This window comes from Tupaia chinensis, unplaced genomic scaffold, assembly GCF_000334495.1.
Source record: "Tupaia chinensis unplaced genomic scaffold, TupChi_1.0 Scaffold138500_1, whole genome shotgun sequence".
Taxonomy (NCBI): domain Eukaryota; kingdom Metazoa; phylum Chordata; class Mammalia; order Scandentia; family Tupaiidae; genus Tupaia; species Tupaia belangeri.
Window position 1 is genome coordinate 184,508 of NW_006198396.1, and position 23,105 is coordinate 207,612.

Sequence of the window (23,105 nt, forward strand, 5' to 3'; positions counted from 1 at the left end):
AGCCGGGGCTGCGGCTGTCGCAGGGCCCCTGCCCGGGCGGGCGAAGGGAACAGCTGCCGGCTCTTCCTGGATTTTTTTGGCCTCTCGCTGGCCCTCCACCTGCTGACGTTGTGTTGCTACCTGGAGTTGCGCTCCGAATTGCGGCGGGAACGGGGAGCTGAGTCCCGCCTTGGCGGCCCGGGCACCCCTGGCACCTCTGGCACCCTGAGCAGCCTCGGTGGCCTCGACCCTGACGGTCCCATCACTCGCCACCTCGGGCAACCATCACCTCAGCAGCAGCCTTTGGAACTGGGAGAATCCACCCTGCCCCCTGACTCCCAGGAAGGGCACCAGGTGAGTCACCTAGTAGGGGCGGCGGCGGAGGCCCTCTCTTCTTGTGGGTAGGGAAGGGGGCCCCCACCACAGGACTCTGAGAGGACTCTTGCCACCTCGAGCCTAGTTAGGGGGGGTGGACAGGAAGGAGGTAGGCGAGCAAAGGAGAGGTCGCTCAGGGCAGGTTGTCCTGCGTCCTTGGCCCAGCTTACAGACTCTGTCAGGACCCCTTTATTGGAAACTGTAGCCAACGCCCACCGCCCTGGGCTACTGGCTGCCTCAGGAAAAGTTGGCGATGGTTCCACCTGGGCGGCCACAAGGCGATGCTGGCGTTGCCCGCCCCTGGCCAACTAACGGCAGGAGCTTTGCTGCTCGTAGTAAGGGTCTCTGCCCGCGGTGCTTGTTTTTTCGTGTCCAGAGCTAATGCCAGCGTTAGCTGGCTGTCCTTTGGAACTGGAGTGTAAACAGCTGTAATAACTGTTCCACGCCCGTTGAAACAACTTTTCACCATATTTTCTGCGTGGGGTCCCATGTGCTGACCAGACCATGGGTTTGTTCACACGTACCTGCAATTTGAGACTGATTGTCCTCAGCGTTCTAGTGAGGATCAGAGCCCCTGAGGAATTCTGGTAGAAACATGCCGTCTTGCTAGACAACTTCTCGACAGCAGTTTAAAAAATCTATGGAAGTAAAACTCACCCTTTGAAATGCCGGTTCTAACTGTTTTCTGTGGGTGGGTGAGTGGGTGGGTGGAGGGGGGAGGCATGCAGTGAGAATGGAAGGTGTGAAGCCTTTTCACTACTGCTAGCTTGAGAACAGAAATACACCAATGAAATAATGACTGGAGTAGTATCCCCAAAGCAGTTTTTTGTTGTTCCAATTTATATTGTGTTTATGCTCTTATTAGCAAATGATTAACTTTGGTGTTTTCTACTTTTTTCTGTAGCTCTTTAAGTGAAGTTAGTGCACTTAACATAAGTATTTTCTTGATTGCAGTATCATGTAAAACTTAAAAGTATCTAATGATCCTTTAATAAGAGTGAATTCGCACCTCTCTGGGATGAGGGCAAGTTGTGCACCTAAGTTTCTTGAGGTGAAGGACCTAGGCCTTCTACATTTACTAATACATTCAGTGTCATTGTTACAACTCTGTAAACATTATTTGTGCTACTTTGACCTCTCATCCAAAATTGTGCACTTGATAAAGGCATCACATACGTGATAATGTTAGGACCAACACTTTTGTTTTTTACAATATGCATTGAAAAGTTGTCCTGAGTTTTAAAATGTCTTGCTAATGCACTTAAATTTATATAACAGCTTATCAAAGAAGAAAATCAGCAGACATGCTTCTCATACTTGAAACTTTAAACACTGTAGCTAAATGATAATTAACTAGGATTCTGGCTCCTTTATTTATCTACCTCTCAATGCCCAATAGAAATACTCACAGCTGAACATTGAAAGTCTGTGAAAAGATGAATTCTTAGTTGAGTACTCTGACCCAGACTTTTTGGCAGGCAGAATGGACAGAGCCATGTTTGTAGACTGAGCATTAGCCAGACAGTTTTACTTTCGAGCTTCTGTGATGGCATGCAGTTCTCACAGGTCTGTAATGGTATTTAGTCGCCTGCACTTTGCATGACATAAAATAGTTCTAGGTTTAAGCACAGCTTCGTATCTTTTGTTTTTTACTGTTTCAATGTTTTTGAGCAGTAGAAGCAAGTACTGGCTCTTGAAATTTGTTGACATCAATTAGAATCAGTTTTATTAGGGTTGTGAGGGGCCATATGAGTCTATTTTGTTTCATTCCCTTGGAGAACACATAGGCCCTAAGGGGGAGGTGACACTTCCCAAGGTACACTAGAGGGAAAACTAGGATGAAAATTGATTGCTCTCAACTCCCTGTTAAGTGTCCATTCACCAATAGCATCCTGAGGCCTTTTTTTTCATGGAGTGAGTGGAATTCTATAGTAAAATTTTTACAAAATAGAGGGTTCAGATCTGCATGATTTTGTTTTACAACACTTACATTTTGACCAGACTACTCAGTTTAAGTATGTACCGTTTATTCTTCCTTAACCTCACTTGTAGGAAACTTGGAATATACTTTAAAGGAATTTTAGCTCAGATTTAGTTTAAGTTCATCTTGAAAATATTAGTTTTAATATACAAAGAATGAATGAATGAATGAATAAGTAAATAAATAAAATGTTGATTGGATATTAACATTAAATTAATACAGCTTGGGTAAAATTTCAAGTGCCCTGGTGCACCCTCTGCTGGCTCTGCAGGAACATTTAGTTAACAGTATCTGCTGACAGTTAAAATTCTGAGTTGCGCTGTCAGATTCTGGTTCATAAATAAGGAAGTAAACAGCCTTGTGGAATTTGGCCATGTAGGTTCTATTTTTATATTTTAGTTTTTCAACCCAATAGCTGCTGTTATGGCAGTTCTTGGATGGAGAGAAAGATAAAAATATACACCTTTCAATGGGCAGTTTCTCCCCAGTGTATTTGCAAAGAGTAAGGCAAGCTGATAAGCACACGTTACCAGAAGGTCTCATGAGACCAATTGAGCAGAACAGTCAGGCACTTCATCGTGTAAGGTCATGCAGTTAGACAAGAGTAAACCTACCCATACTTATGTGATGGTGGGCTCCAGGCTCTCAGTTATGATTCAGGGAAGGGATCTAGAAATCACTGTAGATGTCTGTCCATAATTTTTCAATTTAAAAACTTTTAAATCAGGATACAGAAGGAAGTTTGGGAAGTAAGGAAACACAGCAGAAGAATTCTTCAAGTTCTTCAAGGAAAATGTTAGAAAAGTCTCCCTGGCAATGATAAAAAGTGAGAGGGTCACATCAAACCTTATGCAACCATAATTATCTCCTTCAGCTAGAGCAGTAGATTTATATAGATACTTGGTGGAGATGATCCTCAAGTTCTGGGAACATGTCATTAATGCCTAATTCAGACAATACACAATATGATTGTTAGAGTAAAAACTGAAAATCACTGTTGATCATTCTGTGGAGAAGTTGATCCATTTATGATTGTGATCCTTGAAGACCAAGAATGTGATGGGCATCATCAGGAAGGGTGTGAAAAAGAAAACCTTTATCTTTTCTATATAAGATCAAAAGATCAAAAGTGGATTTGTATGTATAATCAGACAGAAATTCTGGTGGCTGCTTCTCAGGAAAACCTAACAGCTGATAAAAGCCCCCAGGAATCCAATTACATTGATCAAAAGGATGGAGGGCATTTCTAGTTTTTTTTATTTTTAGTCTGGAGAGAGAGGTTGAGGGTTTCATAGTATCAAAGTCTACCAAACCTTGAGTGAGTGAGATGGGTATGGTTCATATGTTGGTATAATTTAACAATCTAGTTAATAGAAAGTATGCTGTGCCAGATATAACATTAAGTATTAGATATTTTTAAAAAATTTTATTTATTGATTCATTTATTTTTAATTTGATAGAGAGAGAGAAAGGGGGAAAATGAGAAAGGAAGCCACCAGGTCTGGGACTCGAACCGTGGTCAGCCATGTGGGAACGTCCAGCACCTTAACCACCATGCCACCTGCTGGTCCCCTAGATATCTTTTTTTTTAAAGAAGTTTACTCATTTTACATCTTGAAACAGAGACAGAGTGAGAAAAACATGCACTCTCAACAGGCTCTTTTCATTCCTTGATCCTCTCCCTACCACAGTTGCACAGCCAACTGCCATAAACATAGGAACATACACATGCCTGTGTTTTATACCAACTCAGGATCTTCCACGTGACTCCAGCATTGTAGAGTGGTGTCCTACCTTCTGTGTCACCATGGTAGAGCCCAGTATTAGGTATCTTTTAATGCTTGAAAAATTATTTTGGGAAGAATAGTAGTGTCTGAGTCAACTCATTGCCCCAAATGATAATGTAAACTATGGATAGATCACTAAGGGTTTATTTACGACTGTTTGGAACATTTGGGGTATGTTTCTAACTATTTGAAGTGATGTCATAGAAGTTAATACTTCTACAAAACATCTCCTGGGAACCAGCAGTTAGCGTAATGGCTATGTCGCTGGACTCCCACGTAGTCGACTGCAGTTCACATCCTGGACCCGGTGGCTTAAACTCACGCCGGGCGCATGTGCGTGCGTGCCCAAGATCCCGAGAGGAGAATGGAGGAGAAGGGATTGCGGCGTGACCATCCCCCTCTGGGGGGTGATTTCTCGCTTTCTATCTCTAATATCTCTGTCTGTCTGGCGAGCGCACGTGCCCTGTAGGAAAAACCTCTCAAAAAAAAAAAATCTCTTATAACTAGAAAAACCATTAGTATACCTAGATTTGACATTCCTTATATTGAGGCTGACTGATCAAGAAAATAACTAGGGATCATTAATGTGATTCAAGGGAAGCATAACAAATAAATCAAAACTTTTTCTTTTTTTTTTTGATTGGGAAGTAGGATCCAGATAACATGTTGTCAGGAAAGTCATGGTATATTTTTCTATGTTTTTTTCATGCAAAAATGTGTCATGACTTTCCCAACAGTTTTTTTCCATGGGTTTAATTCCAAACTTTTCAGTGTGTCATTCAAGGTTTTGGCCAACTGGCTTCATTATACCCATTCCATTTTCTCTCTCACTAACTCTACTTCTGCAACCACCACATACTGTCTCAGAATCATTTCCTAGTTGTCATTGCTGTTGTTATTAATAAATCTTGTATATTAGAGCTCCTCAGATATCTGTCTTTTTTGTCTTTTTTCACAAAGCCTGACATAATGCTAGTTACAGTTAGGGTACTCAGATACTTGTTGAGTTGAATATTATTTTAGGACTTGGGAGATGTTTATGTAAAACAGAGACACTGTGCACAATGGGTTTGTTTTTCTCAATTCGTGTTAAGCCTATGAATTGTTAGCAATGCTTAAGCGGGTAAATAGTTCCATTGGTAGGGTTTCACTGGTTTCTAGAATAATTAGAAATTGAAATGGAGAAGAGCCCTAACCATGTGGTCCATCTCTCAGTCACATCTTTTCTGCAGAAAGCTTTCTGTCATAAATCATTTGATGATGTGTTTTATTTGCTTTTGGGTTTTACCTATCTCTTTTTCTCTTATATCTTGTGAAATACAATCTGTAATTTATTTGTAACTATCTTATAGAGTAAACTCTTTATACTAGAGAAATTCTAAAGCTATTTAATTCTCAAGAACAGTACCAGGAAAAACTGATTGCCATGTCTGCAGGGTAGTCCTTATAGAGGACTATCTTTATCTGACTCTGCTACTAAAATATAAAGCACTTAGCTCTTTATTTATTTTCTTCTTTTTTTTAAAAAAAATTTTCTGTTGAAGTATAGCATATACATAGAAAAGTGCACAATTTGATGAATTATTATTTCTATCTCTAATATCTCTGTCTGTCTGGCGAGCGCACGTGCCCTGTAGGAAAAACCTCTCAAAAAAAAAAAATCTCTTATAACTAGAAAAACCATTAGTATACCTAGATTTGACATTCCTTATATTGAGGCTGACTGATCAAGAAAATAACTAGGGATCATTAATGTGATTCAAGGGAAGCATAACAAATAAATCAAAACTTTTTCTTTTTTTTTTTGATTGGGAAGTAGGATCCAGATAACATGTTGTCAGGAAAGTCATGGTATATTTTTCTATGTTTTTTTCATGCAAAAATGTGTCATGACTTTCCCAACAGTTTTTTTCCATGGGTTTAATTCCAAACTTTTCAGTGTGTCATTCAAGGTTTTGGCCAACTGGCTTCATTATACCCATTCCATTTTCTCTCTCACTAACTCTACTTCTGCAACCACCACATACTGTCTCAGAATCATTTCCTAGTTGTCATTGCTGTTGTTATTAATAAATCTTGTATATTAGAGCTCCTCAGATATCTGTCTTTTTTGTCTTTTTTCACAAAGCCTGACATAATGCTAGTTACAGTTAGGGTACTCAGATACTTGTTGAGTTGAATATTATTTTAGGACTTGGGAGATGTTTATGTAAAACAGAGACACTGTGCACAATGGGTTTGTTTTTCTCAATTCGTGTTAAGCCTATGAATTGTTAGCAATGCTTAAGCGGGTAAATAGTTCCATTGGTAGGGTTTCACTGGTTTCTAGAATAATTAGAAATTGAAATGGAGAAGAGCCCTAACCATGTGGTCCATCTCTCAGTCACATCTTTTCTGCAGAAAGCTTTCTGTCATAAATCATTTGATGATGTGTTTTATTTGCTTTTGGGTTTTACCTATCTCTATTTCTCTTATATCTTGTGAAATACAATCTGTAATTTATTTGTAACTATCTTATAGAGTAAACTCTTTATACTAGAGAAATTCTAAAGCTATTTAATTCTCAAGAACAGTACCAGGAAAAACTGATTGCCATGTCTGCAGGGTAGTCCTTATAGAGGACTATCTTTATCTGACTCTGCTACTAAAATATAAAGCACTTAGCTCTTTATTTATTTTCTTCTTTTTTTTAAAAAAAATTTTCTGTTGAAGTATTTCATATACATAGAAAAGTGCACAATTTGATGAATTATTACAAAGTGAACAGATTTGTGTTAGCAGTGCCTAAGTCAAGAAATAGAGCATTGCTAATTTAGCATGCTACAACCCCTACTTAAGCACCATTCCTATCACCATGTCATTCTTGCTGTCCAAAGTTCATGACTATCCTGAGTTCTAATATTATAGATTAATATTTTTAAAACATTTATACTACCAAAGTGATCTACTGATTCAATGCAGTTTCTATCAAAATTCCATCAACAACTTTCACAGAAATAGAAAAAGCAATCCTTAAATTTGTATAGAACCACAACATATCCCAAATAACCAAGGCAGTCTTGAGCAAAAAGAAGAAAGCTGGAAGTATCATACTTCCTGATTTTCAAACATACTACAAAGTTATAGTAATCAAAATAGCATGATACTGACCTAAAAATGACACATAGACCAATACAACAGAGAAGAGGGCCCAGACATATACCTATACATTTACAGTCAATTGATTTTCTATGATGGATTATAAGAGCACGCAATGGGGAAAGGACAGTTTCTTCAACAAATGGTACAAGGAAAATTGGATATCCTCATGCAAAATAATTAAATTGAAACCTTGTCTCATACCATATACAAAAAAATCAATTCAAAATGAACTGGAGAGTTAAATGTAATAACTGAAACTGAAACTACTAGGAGAAAATACAGGGAAAATGCTCCATGACATTGATCTGGGCAATGATTTTCCTGTATGACCCCAAAAGCGCAGGCAACAAAAGAGAAAATAGATGAACAGATTGACATCAACTAAAAAGCTTCCTTACATAGGAAAGGAAATAACAGAGTAAAGAGACTACTTACAGAATGGGAGAAAATATATGCAAACCATATATCTGGTAAGGGATTAATCAAAATACATAAGAAGCACCAACAACTCAGTAACAAGAGAACAATTAACCTGATTTAAAAAATAGATCAAAGACCTAAATTAGACATTTCTTAAAAGAACACATACTAATAGCCAATGCGTATATGAAGAAATGCTCTATGTCACTAATTATCAGAAAAACACAAATTAAAATCACAAAGAGATATTATCTTACATCTGTTAGGATGTCTATTATCAAAAAGATGAAAGATAACAAATATTGACCAGGATGTGAAGAAAAGGGAACCCTTGCACACTGTTGGTGGGAGTGTAAATTAGTAAAATCATGGAAAACAATATGGAGGTTCCTCAAAATAATTGTAAAAATAGAACTACTATGTAATCCAGCAATCCCACTACTGGGTATATATCCAGAGGAAATGAAATCAGTATATAAAAGAGATATCTCCACTTCCATGTTCGTTGCAGCATTATTCAGTATTAGCCAAGATATAGTATAGAATCAACCTAAATGTTGATCGGCAGATGAATGGATGAAGAAAATATGGTTTAGAGACATAATGTAATACTATTCAGCCTTAAAAAGAAGGAAATTATGCCATGCTCTTTTACTTAATAAACTACCTTTTCCTATTTAAAAAAAGTTCACATGATAAATACATACAATTTAAATTTGTCATTTAAAAATAAATTACTTTTTGGACCAGCCCAGTGGCCTACTGGCTGAGGAGCTAGATTTCATGTGATTCACCACATGGTTCAAATTGGCCCCAGTGCTTGAAAAACATGCTGGATATGTGTGCATATGTGCCCCAAATGCTGACAGGATGTAGAAGAGATTGCAATGTGACTATACCTCACTGTGGGGTCCTTTCTCCCTCTCCTCTCTGTCTCTCTATCTCCTTATGATTAGTGCACATGCCCTCTGCCAAAATAAAAAAAAATTTACTTTTTAAAAAGATATAGGAGGGGCTATCATCAGGTGGCATGGTGGCTAAGGGTGCTGGACTCCCACATGGCCTACTGGAGTTCAAGTCCTGGACCTGGTGGCTTACTTTTTCACTCAATCTCTCTTTCTCACTCTGTTCATCTCTGGTCAAATTAAAATAAATAAAGTTAAATAAAATAAATCTTTTAAAAAATTTTTAAAAAGATATAGGGCTTTTAGTTTTCCTACTTTTATTTATGTTAGTTTCAGTAAGTTTTACATTTTAGTACTTCAGGAAAAATTTAAAATTTATTCACATAGAGTTTCTATCCTCATCTTTTGTTTAATTGTCGTAAAGTATACATAGCATAACATTTACCATTTTGACCATTCTTGCATTTACAGTTCAGTGTCATTAAATTCAGTCTTATGTACCTGTCACCACTACTTACTTTCAAAAAATTTTTATCTTCCTAAACAGAAATTTATTAAACAATAATTACCTATTTCTACTTACCCCCATCCCTGATAGCCTCTATTCTACTTTCTTTCTCTATGAATTTATCTATTCTAGATATCTCATATGAGTAGAATAATACAATATTTGTCCTTTTGTGTCCATCTTATTTCATTTAGCATCACATTTTCAAGGTTCATTCATGTAGCATTCATCAGAATTTCATTCATTCATTTGTGTGTTTGTGTGTGTATATATGTATGTGTGGTGAGTTTTCTATTTTTTTTAAGATCAAGTATCACTGTGTTATGATCCTCATGACTCAGCCTCCTGAGTAGCTGGGACTACTGACGTACACCCCAGCCTGGCTTTTATGGTGGGCCAGAAATTGAACCTGGGCCTCTCATGTGGCCTCAGCCTACCAAGCAGCCACACCCAGCATGCACTACCATGGTTGGGCCTATGTTTAATTTTTTGAGGAACTGCCAAACTATTTTCCATCATGAGCTGTATACCATGCCCAACCTGTTAAGGTTGGTCTGGAATCTGAATCTTGGCCTCCTATGTGGCTCTGGCCTCACACAGTTATGCCCTACTGTTTGCATCACTGCAGCTAAGCCAGGTGTGGTTTTCTTTATATTTATCTTCATTGAGGTTCTAAGTATGTGAATCTGTGTCTTAAAGTTTTCTGTCTGTTTTGAAAAATTCTCAGCCATGAGCATTTTAAATATTGTTCCAGTTCTATTCTTTCTCTACTTTTGTTAAGATTCAGTTGCAACCTTGTTTTAGTCCATTTGGGCTGCTACAACAAAATAAAATTTACTTGGTGGCATATAAATAGAAGAAATTTATTCTCACAGTTCTGGATGCCGGCAAGTCTAAGATCAAGGCACTGGCAGATTCAATGTCTGGTAAGGACCCACTTCCTGGTCCATAGAACGACATTTTCTTTATTTTTCCTTCCCTCCCTCCCTCCATTCCTTCCTTTTATTGCCAGAGGGTGCATGTGCTCACAAGTGAGAGACACAGAAAAAGAGGGAGAAAGCACCGCCCCCCCCCCCATGGGATGTGGTCATGCTGCAACCCCTTCTCCTTTATTTCTCCATCCTGTAGGGATTCGGTATGCCCAGCATGTTTTTATTTATTTATTTATTTATTTTTGAGAGGTTTTTGCTATAGGGCGTGTGCGCTTGACAGGAAAACAGAGAGACAGAAAGTAAGAAATCACACCCCCCCCCCCCCCAGGGGGGGGGGGCCACACTGCAATCCCTTCTCCTCCATTCTCCTCTTGGGATCTTGGGCAGGCATGCACACAAGCCCGACGTGAGTTTAAGCCACCAGGTCCTGGACTCGAACCGTTGTCGACTACATGGGAGTCCAGCGACATAGCCATTACACTAACTGCTGGTCCCTGCCTTACATGTTTTTTAAGCCACCTGGCCAGAGTTTAAACCACAGTCAGCTATGTGGGATCTGACTCCCTTAGCCACTAGCCTACAGGGCTGGTCCTAAAAAGCACTGTCTTGCTGTACCCTACCATGGGCCTATTTTATAAGGGCACTAATCATATTCATGAAGGCTCTGCCCCCATAATTTAATCTCCTCCCAGAGGCCTTACCTCTTAATACCATCACATTGGTCTTTCGGTTTCAACATGAATTTTGGGGGGACACAAACATTCAGATCATCACAAATTTCTTTTGGAGAGTTTCTCTGTTTCCTTTATACCTATTACATACTTCTATCTCTATACTTTATTTTGGATGTTTTCTTATGATCTGACTTCCAATTTATTACCTTTCTTTTTAGCTTTGTTTAACCTCTTGGTAAGCTCACCCATTAAGTTCTTTTTTTAAATTGTTTTTATTATAGGTACATACACTCACTAGAGAGAGACAGGGAGAGAGAAAGTAAGAAATCACTCCCCAAGCAGGATGGCCATGCCACAATCCCTTCTCCTCTATTCTCCTCTTGGGATTTTGAGCATGGACACAAATGTGCCTGCTGTATTTTCTAAGCTACTAGATCTGGGACTTAAACTGTGCAGTAGACCATGTGAGATCCAACTGCCTTAACCACCACATCACTTGGCTAGCCCAAGTTCTTTCATCACTTGGCACATTTTCTTTTTCTAGAATTTCCATTTGATCGGGTCCAGCAGTTGGCGTAATGGCTATGTCGCTGGACTCACATGTAGTTGACCGCAGTTCTTGTTAGTGCACATGCCCGTAACAAAAACTTCTCCTCCCCCCCAAAAAAGAATTTCCATTTGATTTTTTTTATTCAAAAATTATTTTACTATTTATTTATTTATTTGTTTATATTTGACAAGAGAGGAACAGAGCAAGACAGAAAGAGAGAGGGAAAGTGAGAAAAGCAAGCTGTCAGGTCCAGGACTCTAATCTGTGTTTTTTTGTGTGTGTGTGTGTATGTGCACTGTTTTATGTGATGTATTATAATTTGTATTATAATATTATAATTTGATAAAATGTTTACATTAAAAAAAGAAAAATATTGGTTCACCCAGTGATCTTAAGACATAGTCAGAGTTGAGAACCATTGATTTAAAAATATTTTTTTCCTGCATGGAAAAAAATAATGCATTGCCTTTTAGATCTCTGGTGTTTTCCAAGATATCTATCTATCTATCTATCTATCTGTCTATCTATCTATCTATCTATCTAGATATATACATCTTGTTTCAGTTTTTCATGGTTTTCAGCAAGAAATTTAGTCTGAATTTCTTATGTTTTTATTACTAGAAGTATAATCAGCTCATCATTTCTTTATAATATTTATTGATCATCTCCTACATATCATACACCATATAAAGTAGTGGAGATACAACTAGTGAATGAGTTATTTAGGATTCCTGCCATTGTTGACCTTACAGTCAAGTGAGCAGGCATATCCAATACAATGTGATAATACAATGGTAGGGTTAATTGTAAGATGATCTGGAGATGATCTGTAGCACCTGACCCAGACTTCTGAGATCAAGGAACATTTCCTTTCTGAAAAGTCATTTTCTAAGCTTACATATGAAATAATTAAAATGTTTTCTGTAATAGGAACAGTCTGAGTAAAGGCCTAGAAGTAAGAGAGAACATGACATATTCAGGGAATAGAAATATCAGCATCTAAAGCTACAGTTAACAAAACAGTGTGACATTGGTATAAGGGTAGGCATGTAGATAAATAGAACAGAATTGAGAGTCCAGAAATCCTTACGTTTATAATAAATTTTTATTTGACAAAAGTTCCAAGACAGTTTAGTAGGGGAAAAGATACCTTGTTAAACAAATGATGCTAGGGAAATAAGATACCCACATGAATGAAAGGTGAAGTTAAACCCTCACTATATACCATACCCAAAAATTAACTGAAAATGGTCTATAGCTTTGAATGTAAGTTCCAGAACTAATACTTTTAGTAGAAAGCATAAAAAAAAACTTCAAGACCTTGAACTGGACAAAGATGTCTTGCATATAACACCAAACATATAGTCCAAAGAAGAAATAAACTGTTTTAGAAGAAACTTTTGTTTTATAAAATGAAACTTTAAAAATGAAAAGCAACGTGGAACTGGCAGATGGCATTATTGTTACATTGCTGGACTCTCACATAATGAATCACGCCTCACATCCTGGACCTGGTGGCTTAAAACTCATGGGGGTGCATGTGTGCATGCTCATGGGCCCAACATCTCAAGAGGAGAATGGAGGAGAAGGGATTGTGCGTGGCCATCTCCCTCCCTCCCCCCCAGATGATTTCTCACTTTCTGTCTCTCTGGGAAAGCGCACATGCCCTATAGCAAAAACCTCTCTTAAAAAGGGAAAGAAATGTGACATACTAGGAGAAAATATTTTCAAAACACATATCCTATAAAGAACTTGCAACAGAATTTACAAAGGACTTTTGAAATGCAACATCAAGACAAATGAGCCAAACAAAAAATAGATCAAAGAGATAAATAGATATTTCACCACAGAAGACATACCGATGGTTAAATAAATACATGAAAAGATGCTAAACATCATTATCCATTATGGGAAAACAGATTAAAACTACAATAAGATATTTTATAGCTAGAATGGGTGTACTGAAAAAGACAAGAAGAAATGGAGATATGAATAAATGGGAACCCTCATGCATTTCTGGTAGGAATGTAGAATGATGTAGCTATTTTTCATATATATTTTTATTATTATTCATATATCGAATAGCTATACATCATTTAGATTGTGAAGAGACTTTACCCAGCATAATATACACCTTAGTCCAGCCCAGTAGAGATCACCATACACATCCTTGTCAACAGATAATAGACCTTATCTGTGTCCCACAAGTGTCTTACCTCTTCATTTCCCCCCAAAATTTTCTATGCTCTTCCCCTCTCACACTCTCTTTCCACTTTGTCTCTAGTGTCCATTACAATTTTTAATATTTTTATGTTCTCCAGTCTTTCAGTCTCTACCATAGAGTGTACATAGTTGGTATATGTTAAGTGGAGACATACAATTTCTCTCATAGCCTGACTTGCTTCACTCAGCAACAAATCTTCCATATTCGTCCATTTTCTATCAAATTCCAGGACCTTGTTTTTTTATGACTGCATAGTATTACATGGAGTATATGTGCCACAATTTTTCAATCCATTCATCTGTTTGTGGACATTTGGGTTAGTTCCATGTCTTAGCAATCATGAATAAGGCTGCAATGAATATAGATGTGCAAGTGCTTTTCTGACTGAGTGCACTCCTACCCTTTGGGTAGATACCAAGGAGTGGAATTGCTGGATCATATGGTAGTTCTATTTGAAGGTCTTTGAGGAACCTCCATATCATTCTCCACAGTGGCTGGACCAATTTATATTCCCACCAACAGTGTGGGTGTGTTCACCTTTCACCACATCCCCTCCAGCACTTATTATTATTTGTTCTTTTTTAAACTTCACCATTCTGACTGGGGTTTTGATCTACATCTCCCTTACAATGAGGGATGTTGAGTATTTTTTCATATGCTTTTTGGCTGTTCTTATGTCTTCCTTAGAGAATTATTTATTCAGCTCATTTCCCCAACTCTTAATTGGATTAATCATTTTCTTCCAGGTAAGCTGTTTGAGTTCCCTATGTATTCTGGTTATCAGTCCCTTATCTGAGGCACAGTTAACAAAAATTCTCTCCCATTCTGAGGTTTGTCAATTTACACTAATTATGGTGTCCTTTGCTCTGCAGAAACTCCTTAATCTGATGTAATACCACTTGTCTATTTGGGGGATTATTGCCTGTGCTTTGGGGGTCTTGCTTAAGAAGTCTTTGTCTACCCCTATGTCTCCCATAGTTTCCTTAGTGTTTTCTACCAGTAGTTTTATAGTTTACAGTCTTAGGTTTAGATCTTTGATCCACTTTCAGTTGATTTTTGTTAATAGTGACAGATAGGGGTTCAGATTCATCTTTCTGCAGGTAGATACCCAGTTTTTCTAGCACCATTTGCTAAAGAGGTTTCCCTTTTCCCAGTTGATTGACTGATACCCTTTGTGAAAGATGAATTGGCTGTATGTTTTTGGGTTTATTCTCGTAGAGACAAGTCTGGAGTTGAATATTATATCCCAGAATTCAATCAGGAAGATGGAACCATAACAGAAAATAGATTAATACATGAGACTGAGCTGGTGAAATAGCATTCTGTGACTTTTAACTAAAATATTGCTGCTTTTCTTCTAGGCTTTGTTGTCTGGTTTTAAGAGTTTTTGTCCTGTCTTGAACTGTCAATAGGTTCATGTACCTACTATTTGAACAGAATACTAAGCTGTTCCAGTCTTTAAGTTTTAAGCAAATTTCCTTACTAATTCAAAACTGCTTTTCTTGAAATTACCAGCTGAACTTGCTACTGATTATTGATAACATACATGTTTAAGCCACTATGCAGTATATTCTGGATGGGAAATTACTTTTTGTATGCTGTGATGATGATTAGGGGATTAATGTAAATTAATTAATTAAAAAGAAAGTTTCAGGAGAAAAAAACATGAAAATTATTTTTCTTGAAATTAAAAAAAAAAAAACACATATTTGATGACTGCAATAAGCTATATAGTCCCAGCTAGGTGTTACTTTATAGTATGTCCATTCTACTCACTGAGGTTTATGATGGATATGTATACATCAACTGTGCTTGCTATTGGAAGTATTTAGATTAATTAAGTTCATTAGTGAATAAATAAAATGGGGGGAAAAGGCAAGAAAAAATAGAAATGCTATAGATTTTTGTAAGTTAATTTTGTATCCTGCACTTTACTGTATGCATTTATTCAAGAAGTTTTTTCATGTATACTATTGGGTCTCCTATGTGTACAATCATGTCATCTGTAAACAGAGGTAATTTCAATTCTTTTCCTATTGGATTGCCTTTCAGCTTTTCCCCATTCAGTATAATGTTAGCTATAGTTTTTTCATGGATGGCTTTTATTATTCTGAGAAATATTCCTTCTATGCCAATTATACTGAGAGTCTTAATCAAGAAGGAATATTGTATTTTGTTGAACACTCTTTTCAGTATAATGTTAGCTGTAGATTTTTCATAAATAGCTTTTATTATGCTGAGAAATGGTCCTTCCATGCCTGTTTTTGGCCTCTGGCTTCAACTTTATGGCTTTGAAATCACCCCCAGTCAGTGCTCTCCCGCCCCCAGACCTTGCACCAGCCAGGACAGAAAGCTGCTAGCCACCTCCAATTTCCCTGATGTAGCTATTTTTTTTTTTTTTGGAGAGGTTTTTCGCTATAGGGCGCATGCACTCGCCAGACAGACAGAGAAAGACATAGAGACAGAAAGCGAGAAATCACCCCCCAGGGGGGATGGTCACGCTGCAATCCCTTCTCCTCCATTCTCCTCTCTGGATCTTGGGCACGCACACACACGTGCCCAGCGTGAGTTTTAAGCCACCTGGTCTGGGACACGAACCGCGGTCGACTACGTGGGAGTCCAGCGACATAGCCATTACGCTAACTGCTGGTTCCCCCAATGTAGCTATTTTTAAAAAACAGTTCATCTGTTCCTCAAAAAGTTAACATAGAGTTACTGTATGACCCAGCAATTCCACTCCTAGGCATGTGCCTAAAAGAACAGAAAACATGAGTTCATACAAAATTTACATGAATGTTAATAGCAGCATTTTTTTTTTTTTTTTGCTATAGGACACCTGCGTTCACCAGGGAGACAGAGAGAGACAGAGAGACAAGAGGAAGACAAGAAATCACCCCCCAGGAGGGATGGCCATGCCACAATTCCTTCTCCTCCATTCTCATCTTGGGATCTTGGGCACCTACGCACATGCACTCAGCGAGAGTTTAAGCCACCGAGTCCAGGACTCGAACCACGTTTGACTACATTGGAGTCCAGCAACATAGCCATTATGCTAACTGCTGGTCCCAGCAGCATTATTCTTAATAGCTAAAAAGTAGAAACAATCCAAATGTCTAATGAACAGGTAAACAGAATGTGGTATAGTATTTTGCGTGATGGAATATTTTTCACCCATAAAAAGGAACAAAGTATGACTACATGCTACAACATGCCTGACCCTCAAAAATATGCTAAGTGATAAATTATATAAAATGTCCAGAGTAAGATAACTATATAGAGACAAAAATTAAATTAGTAGATTCTGGGGTGGGTAGTGTAGATGGAGATTAGCTGAATATGGGCATGAGAGCACTTACTAGGGGCAATGAACATTTTTAAAAGTGATTTACTACAGCCAAGTTGGTGACAATGAAACTAGAAAGGATACTAGAAATCATTGAATTGCATCCCTAAAATGGATGTAATCTGTGATACATGACTCACTTCTAAATAAAGCTAATGGCTTTTAAAAAGTGTTTGGGACATAAAAAATTGTGAATAAATGTACAAGAGATGTTTGTTTCTGAGTGATACTTAGCTTTAAAGGAAAAGAAATCATCAAGACTATTCCAGTTCCTCGAGAGCTTTCACTCTCTAACAGATTGTCCAGGCCCTAACCTAGGTATTTCAGGTGTGAGTATCTAGCCATGTATAATTTGAAAAAGCTCAATGTATTATTCTAATATGCAGTCCAGAGTATCTGTGACTTACGGAATTGCGAATTGCTTAGTATGATAAGAATCTAGAGTGCATGCGGGACCCTGTTGCCCTAGAGTGGGAAGTAATCAAGAATTTTTGGGGGCTGACAGGTGGCATGGTGATTAAGGGCTCTGGACTCCCACATGGCCAACTGTGGTTTGAGTCCTGGACCTGGTGAGTTGCTTCCTCACTTTCTCTCCCTCTCCTTCTCCCTCCCTCCCTCCCAAAAATAAAAGAGAATCTTGGCCAGGGGTCAGATGGTGGCCAAGCAGTGAAACCACATGTAAAGTTTATGGGTTCACATCGGCAGTTTCTGGATTTGTACCTCTCTGAGTACACTGGGCACACATGTGTGCATGATTGAGGGATGGCAGTTGAGGGTGCTTTTGGGGTGTGCCTGGGACCCTGTCAGGAGTGCCGTCGCTTTGTCTCTCTCACTCATGGAAGAAATAAGCAAGTAAACATTAAAACTTTTTTAAAAAAAGAATCTTGACTTAGACTTGGTGTTTCCTTCCTCCCTTTTCTTCTTTCTTTCCTGCCTCTCACTTCTTTCTTACTCCTATTCTTACTCTCTCTGATAGAAATAGCTAATTATTTCCAGATCCTACTTCATTTTTTTTTCAGAATTATAGGGCTAAAATATATTATCTATGACAGTGATTCTTGTCTAGGGGTGCATATCAGTCTTGTTTGGACAACTTTTTTATAGCACAAACATCCCTAGCATACATCATCAGAGTCTTTAGAGTGGGACCATGTGCATAAATAGATTGGGAAAAAAAAGCCTTCTAAGATAGTGCTAATGTTCATCCCCATTTGGGAACTTCTGCTCTAAAGGGGAAAAAAATTAAAAGAATAACTATAAAGAACAGATTCAATTTCCCTGTTAACATCAGCTATTCTGTTATAGATTATTAGGTCTTTATTATCCGTGTTACTGGGACTACATTTAAATTTTTTTATTTTATTATTTATTATTATCACAATCTTGTTTATATTACATTGAATCACATATAACTTTACAGTGTACTATATTTCTTTTTCCAGAAGGAATACCATGCATATCAATCAAGACAAAGACATTACTATCCACATCATCATCATCAAATAGGTTTTCATACTTTTTTTCCAGATTATTATGATTATCATTTTTATACATTTAGTCACTATCATTTTGCTTGTAAAAAGACTTTACCCAACATGAAATACTTCTCAGACCAGCCCAGTTGAGAATACTATAGATGTTTTTATGCTCAGGTAATAAACCATTTCTGTGTCCCACTAATGTCTTTCCTCTCTATTTGTTCTCTTGCTATCCTACTGGGACTACCTTCGAAGACTGCTAGATCATGAGCTTGACTGGTAGTGAATGCTTAGTGAATGAACATCTCTGTGAAATACTGTTTTTAAAATCAGTTCATAAATTCTGTCTTTTGGGGAGAGAGGGATTAAATTTCAGTTGGTACTTCTTTAGCCAGATAGTGCTGTATGGTTGGAATAGTCAAGGAAGGAGAGTGGTTCCCTGTCTCTTGTGGCTTCCTGGGGACTTCCCTGCTGACAGCTTCTGAAACCACTTTGAAATAATAAGCTGTGGAATAATTTTTTTTCATGCACATCCACCCGTCAATGGACCTATATGTCAGAGATGAATAGTAATTTTTAATGGAGTAATGGCATATAGCAGGGGCGGAAACCAAATAGCCACAATAAAATTGATTTCTAAATTTTATTTTGTGGTGTGTGTGTGTGTGTGTGTGTGTATGTTTTCTTTTCCAGAGGGCACATGTGCTTGACAGAGACAGTGAGAGGGAAAGTGAGAAATCACCCTCTGCCCAGGGGAGATGGTCATGCTGCAATCCCTTCTCCTCCATTCTCCTTCTGGGATTTTAGGTACAGACATATGTGCCTAGCATGATTTTCTAGCCACTGGGTCCATGACTAGAACTGCAGTTGGCCATGTGGGAGTCTAGGATATCAACTACTATACCACCTGCTGGCCCTTGGATTGTCATTCGTATTTCATCCTGCCACACCAGTGGCCTACAAGAGCAATGAAAGCTTGAACATTAGGCTCTGTGCCTAGAACATTTGTGTGCTCACAAAGCACTTTTGCTATGTAGTCTAAATGCTTAAGTTATAGAAACCAAGGGTTTCTTTTGTAAGGAAGGATCTTATACCTGTCACAGCTAGACAGACAGAGGGAAAAAAGAGGGGGGACGAATTTTTAGGAGTTCCCTCAAGTCAGAACTACTTCCTTGAATGCTTTTTAAGTATAAGACAATGCTAGTGGGGTTTCTATTTCTCAAAACTAGTTTAGGAACAAAGTCAACCAAGAAGTCCAGACCTACCTTGTTTTTAATAACCCTGGACAAATTCTTTTGGTGCTATTTGTTTCTACTTGGATTTCCAGATGACATTTCACATTTAATGAGCTAAACTGAACTCATCTCCATTTTCCCCTCTCTCCTACCACATACACCAAATTTAACAAAAATTAAACCCTAGTTTCATTCTCTCAATCACTCAGGCAAAAAACCTTGAAGGTATTTTTTCTCCCTTTCTCTTGCTATTCATATTAACAGTCAATTACTAAATTAATTCAAACTTTGTTACGTTTAGTTATACTGTTCATGATGTCTCTTGTATCACTTCCTTTCTTTTTAGTCCTACTGCTACTGTTCTGACTGTGTTTGGCTTAGATCATCTTCAGGGTTCTTCCCAAGCAAGAAAATCCATGACTCTTCTTCAGATTCTATTACCTCACTCTTGCAGTGGTTAAGCAGCAAGAATTGCTTTGTTCTCTACTCTATCTACACACCCCAGTTAGGATATTTTTCAAGTGTCATTTTGTCATATCACACCCTCCTCAGAAATCTCTCTATACTGCTCATACAATGAATTTCAGACTTCTTAAACTGACATTGCAAGCCCCTCTGCAATTTGCTTGAATTGCTCTGCCACTCTTCTTGTTATTCTCTGTCTAAATCTTGTTTCGTCTAGATTGGTCCAGTGACTGGCCATTGCATTTTGACCTTTGTTAATCTATTCCTCAATGTATGATGTCCTTCCCTCTAACCTACCTCTTGGAACCCTCTGGGTTCTTTACAACCCAACCTAAACCTTACCTGTTTGGTTAATTCTTCCTTGCACATTCATCCATCTCAGCCCGTCTTTAAACTCCTCATTCAGCACTATATTGTATTGTAGGTTATTTTGTTTCATCAACTAGATGAGAAGGCTTTTGGAGGCAGAGACTGAGTCTTATACTTCTTTGTAGCTGCTACACCTACAATACTAATCTGTACTTTTTTAGTTAAACATGAAACAAAATCTTAAGATAGTAAAACATTCCTTATAATATTGGACTTTAAAATACAGTTGTACACATTGATTGTGGGGAATATCATGCTACCTTAGCGATCTGGTGATTATTAATGGGATCTGTTACTAAGGCTTCTTTCCTTTTAGAGTCCAGCTTAAGACCAAGAACTCTCACAGAAAGTACCCTAGAGCCTACTTCTTCTGTTCCTTTCTCTTCTTTAAATCTTTGAAAGCCTACTGCATGGCAGGTATGCATATTTCACATTGACCTGCTATATACTCCTTGATTTCCCCAACACAACAAGTCCTTGCCTTTACAAAGCCTTTGGAATTTATTTTTTCCCTTAAAACAGATGATACTTCAGTTTCTTGGAGAGGTTTTTTTTGTTTGTTTTTGTTTGTTTGTTTGTTTTTCTTTCTTTTTTTTCCCCCCGCTGTAGGGCGTGTGCACTTGCCAGACAGACAGAGACATAGAGACAGAAAGTGAGAAACCACCCCCCCGGGGGGGATGGTCTTGCCACAATCCCTTCTCCTCCATTCTCCTCTCTGGATCTTGGGCACGCACGCACATGTGCCTGGCGTGAGTTTAAGCCACTGGGTCTGGGACTCGAACCGCGGTGGACTACGTGGGAGTCCAGCGACATAGCCATTACGCTAACTGCTGGTTCCCGATACCTCAGTTTCTTGACCTTCAGATTCTAAATCAGGTGTGAAAGGCTCTACTACTAAGTCTCTTTCCAAGTTGAAAGCCCAACGCTCACCTCCACCATGTATCAGAGTTCCCTAACTGTTTTGTTTGTATTTTTAACACCATCTCCTTTAAAATATGTAAATATGGATAAGCCCTTAAGGTAGGGTCTCTCTATGTCATATATAACAAAATTCCAAATAATAAAGACCCAGGGAAAACACAAGGTTGTGGTTATGTGTGTGTTTGTGTGTTCACATGTGTCTGTGTCTGTACGACAGTGTAGGGGAGGATGAAGGAGAGAATGGAGAGACTGATTTGTTTTTGTGTTTGCATTTAAGTATTAAGCACTAAAATTCTTTCTTCTGGGAAATGTAGTGTTCTATATCACAACTTTGTAAATAATTTAATTTCACCCTTTGACATCATCCTAGTAAGAACATTTCAGTGCTTCCCCATCTCTGGAAGGACTCATGAAGCATATGGTTTGTGATCTGAGGATGATGAACTTATAATAATATATTTACCAACCACAGACAATACATGTATATAGCTAGAAATTTTCTGCCATTAAATTATTAAATTCAACAAATAATTACTCTCATCTGACTATGGGGCAAACATTTCTAGGAGAAATGTGAATTATAGTTAAAGACATAATAGTTAAAGACATACGATCAAGTAGTACTACTGTTTTGAAACCTACCCCTTCTCTTTTCAGTTAACCCATTTTGTTCTCAACCCCTGCATGTACCTAATCATTCTTTTTTTTTTTTTTTAGAGGTTTTTGCTATAGGGCGCATGCGCTCGCCAGACAGACAGAGAGAGACAGAGAGACAGAAAGCGAGAAGTCACCCCCCAGGGGGGATGACCACGCCGCAATCCCTTCTCCTCTTGGGATCTTGGACACGTACACAGGCACGCACACGTGCCTGGCGCAAGTTCCAAGCCACCGGGTCTGGGACACGAACCATGGTCGACCACGTGGGAGTTCAGCGACATAGCCATTACACTAACTGCTGGTCCCTACAAATGCTTTCTTTCAGCCTGGCCATCTGACAGTTTCTTTCCATGTGTAATAGGAGAACTAGACTGATTGTGTCACCTTAGGTAGGTCTCTTTACCTTTCTGGTCCTCAGTTTTCTCATCTATAAAATGGAGATTGAAGTTGACAACCTATAAGTTCTCTTCTTTTTTTTGATTTAGCTAGCTTTATTTATTATCATATTTTTAAAATTTACTATAGGGCATGTACACTCACCAGAGAGAGAGAGAGAGAGAAAGAGAGAGAGAGAGAGAGAGAGAGAGAGAGAGAGCGAGAGAGAGAGGCAGACGAGGGTTCCAGGAATGGAATCACAGTCAGCTATGTGGGAGTCTATCACCTCTACTACAATGCTGCCTGCTGTCTCCAAGGTCTCTTCCAGCACTACCAATTTTATTACTGCAGCTATAAATAAGCCATGTTTTTTTTTTTCTCCCAGATTTTCTTCCCTTTTCCTTTTGCTCCCCTGCTGATAATCACTGGTCTAATAAATATAATTCAAATGCCAGATTCTAGACCCATGTCAGTGTTGGTCTGTCAAGATTATGTAATATTTCCAACGTGTGTGTGTGTGTATTTTTTTCTTACTGCACATTCTTGTCTCCACTGTTACTAGTATTATTCCCTGCCTGATGTTTTGTTTTTAGTTTTTTTCATTTTCTGTTTTTGTTTTTGGCAAGAGATTACTCATTTTTTAAGGACAAATTTAAATGGCATACTTTCTTATGAAACTTTTCCCGATCACTTAACCTTAGTGATATTTTTCTATTTCATGGAAACCTAATCTGAATTTATGATATGCCAGACACTGCTCTTGGCATCTTCATTGAAACCAAATCT

General features: G+C 38.2%; 1 protein-coding gene and 1 pseudogene across 1 annotated transcript in view; both read left to right on the forward strand.

The window, feature by feature from the left end:
• LOC102481074 (ectodysplasin-A-like) overlaps positions 1–23,105 on the forward strand; it is a 456,842-nt gene that overhangs the window by 398 nt on the left and 433,339 nt on the right. Inside the window, exon 2 of the mRNA XM_006161384.1 lies at positions 3–333. Coding sequence (XP_006161446.1) covers positions 3–333 — 331 coding nt within the window. The remainder of the gene's footprint in view (positions 1–2; positions 334–23,105) is intronic.
• Positions 2,805–23,105, forward strand: part of LOC106736318 (elongation factor 1-alpha 1 pseudogene) — a 38,708-nt pseudogene continuing 18,407 nt past the window's right edge.